General features: G+C 49.3%; 1 protein-coding gene across 2 annotated transcripts in view; it reads left to right on the top strand.

The window, feature by feature from the left end:
- GCKR (glucokinase regulator) overlaps positions 1 to 13476 on the top strand; it is a 174891-nt gene that overhangs the window by 24011 nt on the left and 137404 nt on the right. For both annotated transcript variants that reach the window (XM_068279823.1, XM_068279822.1), the window contains 3 exons: positions 9238 to 9306; positions 9685 to 9753; positions 12423 to 12496. In XM_068279823.1, the coding sequence (XP_068135924.1) occupies positions 9238 to 9306; positions 9685 to 9753; positions 12423 to 12496 (212 nt within the window). The remainder of the gene's footprint in view (positions 1 to 9237; positions 9307 to 9684; positions 9754 to 12422; positions 12497 to 13476) is intronic.

Genomic DNA, 13476 nt, shown 5'->3' with positions numbered 1-13476 from the left:
GGGTTTACTAAAGACAGGTCCTGTTTGACTAACATGCTCAGCTTTTATGAGGTAGTGAATGCTAATATGGATATTGGGAATGCTGTAGATGTGATATACTTGGACTTTGCAAAGGCCTTCGACACTGTTCCCCACAAAAGTCTGGTGCAAAAGTTGAGGATGCAAGGACTGGGGAAGAGTCTGTGTTCATGGATAGGGAACTGGCTAATGGACAGAAAACAGAGTTGTGGTCAATGGATCATACTCAAAATGGGAGACTGTTAGCAGTGGGGTCCCACAGGGGTCTGTTCTGGGTCCAGTGCTCTTCAATTTATTTATTAATGACCTAGTAGATGCAGTAGTGAGCAATGTTGCTATTTTTGCAGATGATACAAAATTGTGCAGAATCATCAACTCTCAGGAAGATAGTGTCATATTGCAACAGGATCTGGATAGGATGGCTATATGGGCACATACATGGCAGATGAAGTTCAATGTTGACAAATGTAATGTCATGCATTTTGGTCGTACCAATGGTCTAGCACCATACAAAATAAATAAGATACAGTTGGGGACATCAAACTTGGAGAAGGACTTAGGAGTACTCATCGACAACAAGTAAAATAATCATATTCAATGCCAAACCGCTGCAGCTAAAGCTAATAACATTTTGGCATGCATTAAAAGGGAAATAAAAACTCGAGATGCTAGCATAATATTGCCCCTGTTTAACTCTCTAGTAAGGCCACATCTGGAATAGAGATGGGCCGAACCTCCGATTTTAGGTTCGCAAACCGGGTTCGCGAACTTTCTCGTAACGTTCGGTTCGCGTTAAAGTTCGCGAACCGCAATAGACTTCAATGGGGATGCGAACTTTGAAAAAAAATAATAATTATGCTGGCCACAAAACTGTTGGAAAAGATGTTTCAAGGGGTCTAACACCTGGAGGGGGGCATGGCGGAGTGGGATACATGCCAAAAGTCCCGGGGAAAAATCTGGATTTGACGCAAAGCAGCGTTTTAAGGGCAGAAATCACATTGAATGCTAAATGACAGGCCTAAAATGCTTTAAAACATCTTGCATGTGTATACATCAATCAGGTAGTGTAATTAAGGTACTGCTTCACACTGACACACCAAACTCACCGTGTAACGCACCGCAAACAGCTGTTTGTGTAGTGACGGCCGTGCTGGACTGGTGCGCACCATGGCGAGAGTGCAGGTTTTGGTGGCTTTACAGCCCATATGGTCGCCTGGCTGATGTAGCTGAATGACAGAACAGTGACTGTCCAGCTGATCAAATTTGGTCTGACCACAATGAAGCAACAACCTTATTATCTTTTGTGTGCCCCCTGAGACACTCATCTAGGCGCCGGTCATTGCTTCATTGTGATACGCAAGCCCCTTCACCACGGCAAGGTAATGATCACGAAGGGGAATGGGCGCATGTACATGCCTTTTCTTTTGTTGTTGCAGCTGCCCGCAGTGCAGCCAGAAAAATTAGGCAGTCATGTACACGCACCAGAAAAATTATTACAGCGGCCGCTGCTAGCAGCGGCCTAAAAAATTCAGCAATCCGCCTGGAGTCCCGGACCCTGTTGGTGGTGGCGGAGAAGGTAGTCAAGCGGCCTGCAGGCAGACATGCTGTGTGGAGGGACTGGGAGCGACTTAGTCTTCTTGGGGCAGGCCAGGCAGCCAGTCACACGGCGTGCAGGCAGAGATGCTGTGTGTGCGGGGACTGACTTAGTCTTGGGGCGGGCAGCAGCCCTCCGGGATCCATGCCTCATTCATTTTGATAAAGGTGAGGTACTTAACACTTTTGTGACTTAGGCGACTTCTCTTCTCTGTGACAATGCCTCCAGCTGCGCTGAAGGTCCTTTCTGACAGGACGCTTGCGGCAGGGCAGGAGAGAAGTTGGATGGCAAATTGGGACAGCTCTGGCCACAGTTCAAGCCTGCGCACCCAGTAGTTCAAGGGTTCCTCATCGCTGTTCACAGCAGTGTCTACATCCACACTTAAGGCCAGGTAGTCGGCTACCTGCCGTTCCAGGCGTTGGTGGAGGGTGGATCTGGAAGGGCTACGGCGAGGCGTTGGACTAAAGAACGTCCGCATGTCCGACATCACCATGAAATCGCTGGAGCGTCCTGTCTTTGACTGCGTGGACACGGGAGGAGGATTAGTGGCAGTGGTACCTTCCTGGCGTTGTGCTGTCACATCACCCTTAAAGGCATTGTAAAGCATAGTTGACAGCTGGTTCTGCATGTGCTGCATCCTTTCCACCTTCCGGGGAGTTGGTAACAGGTCCGCCACTTTGTGCCTGTACCGAGGGTCTAGTAGTGTGGCCACCCAGTACAGCTCATTCCCCTTGAGGTTTTTTATACGGGGGTCCCTCAACAGGCAGGACAGCATAAAAGATGACATCTGCACAAAGTCGGATCCAGTACCCTCCATCTCCTCTTGCTCTTCCCCAGTGACGTCAGGTAAGTCAACCTCCTCCCCCCAGCCGCGAACAATACCACGGGAAGGTTGAGCAGCACAAGCCCCTTGCGACGCCTGCTGCGGTTGTTCTCCTGCCGCTGTCCCCTCCTCCTCCTCCTCCTCCTCCCCCAAAGAAACACCTTGCTCATCATCCTCTGAGTCTGACTCGTCTTCTGCACACGACTTCTCTTCTTCCTCCTCCTCCCCCCTCTGTGCTGCCGCAGGTGTTGAGCAAACAGCTGGGTCTGATGAAAATTGGTCCCATGCCTGTTCCTGCCGTAACGGTTCCTGGTCACGCTCATTCACAGCTTCATCCGCCACTCTACGCACAGCACGCTCCAAGAAGTAAGCGTAGGGAATTAAGTCGCTGATGGTGCCCTCACTGCGGCTCACCAGGTTGGTCACCTCCTCAAACGGCCGCATGAGCCTGCATGCATTTTTCATCAGTGTCCAGTTGTCGGGCCAGAACATCCCCATCTTCCCAGACTGTTTCATTCTACTGTAGTTGTAGAGGTAGTGGGTCACGGCTTTCTTCTGTTCTAGCAGGCGGGAGAACATGAGCAGGGTCGAGTTCCAGCGAGTCGGGCTATCGCAAATGAGGCGTCTCACTGGCATGTTGTTTTTGCGCTGAATTTCCGCAAAGCGTGCCATGGCTGTGTAAGACCGCCTCAAATGCCCACAGAACTTCCTGGCCTGCTTCAGGACATTCGCTAAGCCAGGGTACTTTGCCACAAATCTTTGAACCACTAGATTCATGACATGTGCCATGCAGGGTATGTGTGTCAGCTTCCCCATATGCAAAGCGGCAAGCAGATTGCTGCCGTTGTCGCACACCACGTTGCCTATCTCCAGGTGGTGCGGGGTCAGCCACTCATCCACCTGTTTCTTAAGAGCAGCCAGGAGAGCTGCTCCAGTGTGACTCTCCGCTTTGAGACAAGACATGTCTAAGATGGCGTGACAGCGTCGTACCTGGCATGCAGCATAGGCCCTGCAGAGCTGGGGCTGTGTAGCTGGAGAGGAGAACTGCCACTCAGCCAAGGAGGAGGAGGACAGCGAAGAGCATGTAGCAGGAGGAGAGGAGGTGGCAGGAGGCCTGCCTGCAAGCCGTGGAGGTGTCACAATTTGGTCCGCTGCGCCCTGCTTGCCATTGTTCACCACCAGGTTCACCCAATGGGCTGTGTACGTAATGTAGCGGCCCTGCCCATGCTTGGCAGACCAGGCATCCGTGGTCAGGTGTACCCTTGACCCAACGCTCTTCGCAAGAGATGACACCACTTGCCTCTCAACTTCACGGTGCAGTTGGGGTATGGCCTTTCTCGAAAAATAAGTGCGGCCTGGCATCTTCCACTGCGGTGTTCCGATGGCCACAAATTTACGGAAGGCCTCAGAGTCCACCAGCCGGTATGGTAACAGCTGCCGAGCTAACAGTTCCGCCACGCCAGCTGTCAGACGCCGGGCAAGGGGGTGACTGGCCGAAATTGGCTTCTTCCGCTCAAACATTTCCTTCACGGACACCTGACTGCTGCTGTGGGCAGAGGAGCAGGAACCGCTCAAGGGCAGAGGCGGAGTGGAGGAGGGTGCCTGTGAAGGTGGAAGGGAGAAAGCGGCAGAAGCAGATAATGCACCTGATGGAGGAGGAAGAGGAGAAGGAGGGTGGCTTTGCTTTTGTGTGCTGCTGCTGCTTTTGCTCAGGTGGCCATCCCATTGCTGTTTGTGCCTTTTCTCCAGGTGCCTTCGTAAGGCACTTGTCCCTACGTGAGTGTTGGCCTTTCCACGGCTCAATTTTTGTTGGCAGAGCGAACAGATGGCTTTGGTTCGATCTGAGGCACACACATTACAAAATTTCCACACCGCTGAGCCACCCTGGGATGTGGGCACTATGGGGACCTCAGCAGCTGATGCTGAAGGGCAAGTTGGCTGGCTGTACATAGGTGGCGATACATGGTGCCGGACTCTGCCACCAGCTGTTTCTGACGAAGAGCTGCCCCAGCTTCTTTCAGCAACTTCTCTCCACCTACTACTCTCTGACTCCCCCTCTGAACTGTCCCCCTCTTCATCTCCTCTATTGGGAACATACAGAGGATCCCTATCATCGTCATCATCGTAGTCATCCTGCCCAGCTTCGCTTGACTCAGAAAAATCCAAACATGCACCATCAGTAGGTCCTTCATCCTCCTTACACGTTACATCCATAGTGTTGCCGCGTAACGCAGACATATGAGCTGGTGAAAATTCATCTGGCTGTAACAACAATGGCTGTGCATCAGTGATTTCACCACTAAATAATTCTTGCGAAGTGTCAAATGCAGCGGAAGTGGTGCTAGTAGTAGCGCTGGTGGCTGAGCAAGATGAGGTGTTCTATGTCGCTAAATACTCAACCATGTCCTGACAATCTTGGGACGTGATGGGACGTGCCTTCTTCCGAGCACTGTACTGTGGGCCAGGTCCACACGAAATTACATTTACACGACCTCGCGCAGACCTGCCGGGTGGCCTTCCTCTGGCTCTGGCACTACCTCTTCCTCTACCTGTTTTGTCCGTATCGGGTATGCACGGAGTGGTATATCACACTGCGTGCACTCACGTAGGTAGGTGGGTTCACTTAACTGCACAGGTATGCGCACTGATGCGGTGGGTTCACTGAACAGAACAGGTATACAGTGGCAGGTTCACAGAACAGGTATGCGGTGGCAGGTTCACTGAACACAACAGGTATGCAGTGGCGGGTTCACTAAACAGGTATACAGTGGCGGGTCCACTGAACAGAACAGGTATGCAGTGGCGGGTTCACTGAACACAACATGTATGCAGTGGCGGGTTCACTAAACAGGTATACAGTGGCGGGTCCACTGAACAGAACAGGTATGCAGTGGCGGGTTCACTGAACACAACAGGTATGCAGTGGCGGGTTCACTGAACAGGTATACAGTGGCGGGTTCACTGAACAGAACAGGTATGCAGTGGTGGGTTCACTGAACAGGTATGCAGTGGTGGGTTCACAGAACAGGTATGCAGTGGCGGGTTCACAGAACAGGTATGCAGTGGCAGGTTCACTGAACACAACAGGTATGCAGTGGCGGGTTTACTAAACAGGTATACAGTGGCAGGTCCACTGAACAGAACAGGTATGCAGTGGCGGGTTCACTGAACACAACAGGTATGCAGTGGCGGGTTCACAGAACAGGTATGCAGTGGCAGGTTCACTGAACACAACAGGTATGCAGTGGTGGGTTCACTGAACAGGTATGCAGTGGTGGGTTCACAGAACAGGTATGCAGTGGCGGGTTCACTGAACAGTACAGGTATACAGTGGCGGGTTCACTGAACACAACAGGTATGCAGTGGCGGGTTCACTGAACACAACAGGTATGCAGTGGCGGGTTCACAGAACAGGTATGCAGTGGTGGGTTCACTGAACACAACAGGTATGCAGTGGCGGGTTCACTAAACAGTACAGGTATACAGTGGCGGGTTCACTGAACACAACAGGTATGCAGTGGCGGGTTCAGTGAACAGGTATACAGTGGCGGGTTCACTGAACAGAACAGGTATACAGTGGTGGGTTCACAGAACAGGTATGCAGTGGTGGGTTCACAGCACAGGTATGCAGTGGTGGGTTCACTGAACAGGTATGCAGTGGTGGGTTCACTGAACAGGTATGCAGTGGTGGGTTCACAGAACAGGTATGCAGTGGCAGGTTCACTGAACAGGTATGCAGTGGTGGGTTTACAGAACAGGTATGCAGTGGCAGGTTCACTGAACAGGTATGCAGTGGTGGGTTCACAGCACAGGTATACAGTGGTGGGTTCACTGAACAGGTATGCAGTGGTGGGTTCACAGCACAGGTATGCAGTGGTGGGTTCACAGAACAGGTATGCAGTGGTGGGTTCACAGCACAGGTATGCAGTGGTGGGTTCACAGCACAGGTATGCAGTGGTGGGTTCACTGAACAGGTATGCAGTGGTGGGTTCACAGAACAGGTATGCAGTGGCAGGTTCACTGAACAGGTATGCAGTGGTGGGTTCACTGAACAGGTATGCAGTGGTGGGTTCACTGAACAGGTATGCAGTGGTGGGTTCACAGAACAGGTATGCAGTGGCAGGTTCACTGAACAGGTATGCAGTGGTGGGTTCACAGCACAGGTATGCAGTGGTGGGTTCACTGAACAGGTATGCAGTGGTGGGTTCACAGCACAGGTATGCAGTGGTGGGTTCACAGTACAGGTATGCAGTGGCAGGTTCACTGAACAGGTATGCAGTGGTTGGTTCACAGCACAGGTATGCAGTGGTGGGTTCACAGCACAGGTATGCAGTGGTGGGTTCACAGCACAGGTATGCAGTGGTGGGTTCACAGAACAGGTATGCAGCCAGACAGGAACAAGTTAAGCCTAACTAATCTTTCCCTGAGAGACAGTCTGCAGCAGCTCGCCCTACTCTCACTAACGCAGGCAGCACACGAGTGACCGTAATGGCCGCCGCTGCCTGCCTTATATAAGGGGGGGTGGGGCTCCAGGGGCTAGTGTAGCCTAATTGGCTACACTGGGCCTGCTGACTGTGATGTAGAGGGTCAAAGTTGACCCTCCATGTGCATTATGGGGCGAACCGAACTTCCGCAAAGGTTCGCCTGCGGGATGCGAACGCGAACCACTGAAGTTCGCATGGAACCGTTCGCAGGCGAACCGTTCGGCCCAACTCTAATCTGGAATATGGAATCCAGTTCTGGGCACCACATTACTGGAAAGATATTGCAGTTTTAGAGCAGGTGCAGAGACGAGCAACAAAATTGATATGTGGGATGGAAGGTCTCACTCAGCCCCGTTTCTATGGGCGTGTGACACGTGCCATCGCCCGGGGCGCTATATTTTGCGGCAGGAGGGGAAACGGACATAATAGTTACAACTCACCTTCTCCAGCCGTTCCCCCGCAGCTTCAATGTCTTTCCTCTCCCGGCGTCTGTCGCCTGGTAACAGCGCCCCCTGTGATGACGTATCGCGTGTCATCACAGGGAGCGCTGTTACTGAGACAGATGCCGGGAAAGGAAGGACATTGAAGCAGCGCAGGTTTGGCGGAAGCAGGTGAGTTGTAACTATTATGTCCGCTCCCCCAGCCTGCCACACAACTGCGGGCACCTACCTAACTGACCTAAACTGCGGGCACCTACCTAACTGACCTAAACTGCGGGCACCCACCTAACTGACCTAAACTGCGGGCACCTACCTAACTGACCTAAACTGCGGGCACCTACCTAACTGACCTAAACTGCGGGCACCTACCTAACTGACCTAAACTGCGGGCACCTACCTAACTGACCTAAACTGCTGGAACCTACCTAACTGACCTAAACTGCGGGCACCTACCTAACTGATCTAAACTGCGGGCACCTACCTAACTGACCTAAACTGCTGGAACCTACCTAACTGACTTAAACTGCGGGCACCTACCTAACTGACCTAAACTGCGGGAACCTACCTAACTGACCTAAACTGCGGGAACCTACCTAACTAACCTAAACTGCGGGCACCTACCTAACTAACCTATATTGCGGTATCCTGCCTATCTAACCCATACTGCGGGAACCTACCTAACTAACCTATACTGGGGGAACCTACCTAACTAACCTATACTGGGGGAATCTACCTAACTAACCTATACTGGGGGAACCTACCTATCTAACCTATACTGCAGGAAACCTACCTAACTAACCTATACTGCGGGAACCTACCTACCTAACCCATACTGGGGGAACCTACCTATCTAACCCATACTGGGGAACCTACCTATCTAACCCATACTGGGGGAACCTACCTATCTAACCCATACTGGGGGAACCTACCTATCTAACCTATACTGCGGGAACGTACCTATCTAACCTATACTGCGGGCACCTACCTATCTAACTTATACTGGGGGGCACCTACCTATCTTACCCATACTGGGGGCAACTATATGGGCTACCCTATACTGGAGGAACCTACGTAGCTAACCTATACTGCGGGCACCCATGCCTGGCTCCATGGAGGGGGGGGGGGCGATTTTTACACCCTCGCCCTGGGTGAAATTTAGCCTAGAAACTGCCCTGGTCTCACTTACCAAGAAAGGTTAGATAAACCTGGTTTATTTAGTCTAGAGAAAAGACGCCTTAGAGGGGATCTAATTAACATGTATAAATACATCAGAGGGCAATATAATAGCTTGGCGGATGAGCTTTTTGTCCCTAGGCCTTCTCAAAGGACTAGAGGACATGATCTGCGCATGGAGGAAAAACGTTTTAACCATTTATTTAGGAAAGGGTTCTTTACAGTAAGAGTGATTAAGATGTGGAATGCATTGCCACAGGAAGTCGTTATGGCAAACTCTATACCTGCATTTAAAGGGGGCTTAGATGCTTTCCTTGCGTTGAAAGACATCCATGGCTACAATTACTAGGTAATGCCTAATGATGTTGATCCAGGGATTTTATCTGATTGCCATCTGGAGTCTGGAAGGATTATTTCCCTTTTGGGGCTAATTGGACCATGCCTTGTAAGGGTTTCTTCGCCTTCCTCTGGATCAACAGGGATATGTGAGGGAGCACTCTAGTTTGCACATGCAAAGCTTTTAGGTGTGATAACTGAGTTAACACGCTTTTGTGAATCGAACCCTTAGACTCTTTGGGGTTAAATTGGTGTGACTAAGGGATGGACACAATCTTCTGGTTGCGGGTGAATGTGATGCTGGTTGGTTGGGTTGGAGGAAGACAATCTTTTCATGATAATTCTTCTGATGCCCCTTCCCTTCTGCAGAGGCTGTACAGCGAGTCCATCCTAAAGACAATGGCCAACATCGCCAAGCAGGTGCAGGAGGTTATAGAGGTAAGATGTCTCTGACCACTCGTATGGCTGTTATATGATTATTGTGCCCCAGAGTAGTGTGAAGATTCACCATCATTTCCTTATTAAGGAAAAAATCCAATTTCACAATATTATTGGTAGAACATTATTTATTGTTACACAACACCTCTATTCACCAGAAGCTTTTTTAGCAAGGTGACCAGAGAACATGACCAGTAGACCAGGCAGGAGATCCTCAGAGATGACTGGAGAGTATTTTCTGGTTCTTTTAAGGTTTTTCTTAAGGTCTTGTAAAGTTTCTTCTAATTCGCCCCAGGAAAACAGTGCTAAGTATAAAATAAAGCAAAGGATTCTGGGTAGGGACTGAAGAGTGATAAAACGGTGTGTTTTTCCTCCCAGAATCCAGATGATGGTCTGGTGGTCCTGAGTGGATGTGGAACGTCTGGACGGCTGGCCCTGCTCCTGGCGGTGAGTTCTAATGTATGGTGATAATAATAATCGTTGGATGGCAAGTACAAGTTCTGGCTGCACTACACGCACACCACCACCAGGGGGTGCAGATGCAGCCTAGGATAGGTGAACCTGAAAGGGTTAATAGGGATGTGTGTGAGAAGCCACAGATGTACGCATACTGTACTGCTAAACACACCACTTGTAATACACTTCATACTACAACCATAGTAGTGAAAACTTTATTTACAAATGTGTCCAGGCACAGTATTGTTCTGTGCCTTTAATACAATAGTACCAGCGGCATCATCTCCTCTTCAGTAACCTCCAGCTGCTCTCCCACTTCCTCTTGCCCAGTCAGGTTTGACCACTCCCCTTTCAGTGACATCACCATGCAGGAGGGAGAGTGATTACATCATTGGCTAAAGCCCCGCCCCCTTGCATAGTGACAGCCTATCATGAGGCATGATTTCAGGCTGTGGGGAAGGAAGCAGCAGGAGACTGCTGAGAAGGAAATAATCTGCTGTAAATTCCTGCAGAAAGTGATTTGACAAAGATTTTCACACATAAATTATTTTTTAAAAAAATATTTTATTTGTATGCATGTTAAAAAAGTGCTTGAATTGTAGTAATACAGAAATATATTGTACAGAACGTTTATGTAAGAGGATGACAAGGCGTTCTGTGTACATATGGAGCGCCCATCACCTTCCTGCGTGGAGAGGCAGCTGTCCTGATAGTAAGAACATGTCACAGAATCCATCCATACATAACAAATTTTCGGGTACACAACATGGGGATGGGTGACGGCCTTTGTAACACGAGCTTCAAATATTATGAAAGGCGTCAGAATATTCTGACGCATTTTGTGGCCAAAGATCAATTTCATCAGACAAATAAAATAAGGTAGGTGATTAAAAAGACGGGGCAACTCCTGGGTCTAGGCGCTAAACTCCCTCCTTCCCAGCATCAAATCGTTTTACCATTTTCAACTATACCCCAGCTGATATTCGTGTAATCGTGTTGGTAGAAAACTGCTGCTTCTTAAAGGGGGTTATACTCCCAAAACTAACATTTCAGTAACTAGACACTTAAAATGGGTGGAGGAGCTCAATGAATAAAAGATTGACTAATAAAGTTGTTAATCATATGTACAGAGAGGTCATCTTACCGCTTATGAAGAATTTGAACCCACCTATAAAAAAGTTTTTCATTTGAGCACACGTTTTGCAGTTGCTTGCCCGCTACCTCAGGTCAGTGAAAAAAGTTACCTTGTTTGCTATGGCTGTGTAGCAGGTATGAGTGCTTCTATAGATAAAGAGCATGGCTGTCATCCTGATCCAGTGTCTCTAATACTTTTAGCCATAGACCCTGAACAAGCATGCAGCAGATCAGGTACTCTGACTCAGCTGATTAAGGTCTTACTGGATTAGCCATATGCTTGTACCAGGGTTTTGTCTCTGACACTACTTCAGATCAGCAGGACTGCCAGGCAACTGACATGGTTTACAAGGAAATAAATATGGCAGCCTAAATATCCCTCTCACCTTAGGTTCCCTTTAAGTGTCTTGTCATAACTCTTTAGAGGTGATAGTTTTTTTTAAGTTTGTCCTAAAAAACAATCGTACTGCAACAGATCAGTTCCTGTTACAGACCTGGAAAACTGAGCAGGGGCGGTTAATTTCCCACCTGCTCTGACGGTGGTTGCAAGGATTTGCAGCCCACCTTTGTGAGTTTATACATCCTTAGCAATTTGCTAAATAATACAATTTCTGAAAAAGTATTTTTTACTAGTTGACGTAAGTCAGTTTAAAAACAGGCTCTAGGACTCTTCACACCACCACCACCACCAGTCAGTGCGCATGTGCGCGCACCCATCTGCCGCCCGCCGCACGCGCACCAGTCCGTCCAGCTCCCTGGCTTGTCCTCCTGTCCCAGCAGCTGTCCTTGTGACACATGCGCAATAGTGCAAACACATGGACACACAGACACAGGGACAGGATGAAGCGGGGACAGTTAGGTTTTATTGTATAGGATACAGAATCTGTAATGATTAGAGTCATCCACAAAATATTACGGATTCTGTAAAAAGTAACACTTTACAGCGCAATATTATTCTGACTAGATACTCTCGTTGGCTAAACACATCTGAGTCAGAAGCATTGAATTAATCAGAGGATGCAGAATTGTTCAGAGAAAATCAGATTGCCGCGGTAATTATACACCAATCACAAGATTTGAATACTACCGAGAATTTTGGAGTCTTCTGACTGGCCTAAAATGTTCATGGTTTTTCGAGTTTCACAATAAATCACCACATTCTCTCATTGGTCCAGTACTACCCAGTATTTCCACATTTCCGAGTAACAGAATATAAGAAATACTCAGTAGTATTGGACAAATCAGAGAATGCTTCGATTTACCATGAAAATCGAAAAACCACCAAAAATGTTTGGCCAATGCTAAAAGGCAGCACTCCTGCGTGACTAAATTTCTGCAACGCCCTCAGTTAAACAAGTATTCTTCAGACTAGTTGAAGAGGTGACCACAGAGAATGTTTGTGAAATGTTAACTTGTTATAACATTGTAAAGACAACACTTCTCATTATTATATTCATTTATTTTTCCCACTGTCCAGTCTGGTAATCCTTCCACATTTACTGATGAAAGTTTGTCTGATTTCTCAGAATTCCTTCAACCACTTGCTTCAAGGCCTCCACAGGAAACCGTGTTACACCTACATCATTGCAGGAGGAGACAGGTGAGTACCCAGGGGTTGTGTCATCACCCATGGCCGCTCCATGTCCCTATGCTGAAGGAGGAGACAGGTGAGTGCTCAGGGGTTGTGTCATCACGCATGGCCACTCCATGTCCCTGTGCTGCAGAAGGAGAAAGGTGAGTGCACAGGGGTTGTGTCATCGCCCATTGCTGCTCCATGTTCCTGTGCTGCAGGAGGAGACAGGTGATTGCTCAGGAGTTGTGTCATCACCTATTGTTGCTCCATGTCCCTGTGCTGCAGGAGGAGACAGGTGAGTGCACAGGGGTTTTGTGATCACCCATTGCTGCTCCATGTTCCTGCGCTGCAGGAGGAGACAGGTGAGTGTACAGGGGCTGTGTGATCACCCATTGCTGCTCCATGTCCCTGTGCTGCAGGAGGAGACAGATGAGTGCACAGTGGTTGTGTGATCACCCATTGCCGCCCCATGTCCCTGTGCTGCAGGAAAAAACAGGTGAGTACACAGGGGTTTTGTCATCGCCCATTACTGTTCCATGTCCCTGTGCTGCAGGATGAGACAGGTGAGTACACAGGGGTTGTGTCATCACCCATTGCCACTCCATATCCCTGTGCTGCAAGAGGAGACAGGATGGGGTTGTGTCATCACCCATCACTGCTACCATGTCCCTGTGCTGCAGGAGGAGACAGGTGAGTGCACAGGGGTTGTGTCTTCACCCATTTCCACTCTATGTCCCTGTGCTGCAGGAGGAGACAGGTGAATGCTCAGGGATTTTTTCATCACCCATGTCTGCTCCGTGTCCCTTTGCTGCAGGAGGAGACAGGTGAGTGCACAGGGGTTGAGTGATCACCCATTGCTGCTCCATGTCCCTGTGCTGCAGGAGGGGACAGGTGAGTGCACAGGGGTTGTGTGATAACCCATTGCTGCTCCATGTCCCTGTGCTGCAGGAGGAGGCAAGTGAGTACACAGGGGTTATGTGATCACCCATTGCTGCTCCATGTCCTTG

This window comes from Hyperolius riggenbachi, chromosome 4 (assembly GCF_040937935.1).
Source record: "Hyperolius riggenbachi isolate aHypRig1 chromosome 4, aHypRig1.pri, whole genome shotgun sequence".
Lineage (NCBI taxonomy): Eukaryota > Metazoa > Chordata > Amphibia > Anura > Hyperoliidae > Hyperolius > Hyperolius riggenbachi.
This window is presented reverse-complemented; position numbering and strand designations above follow the sequence as displayed.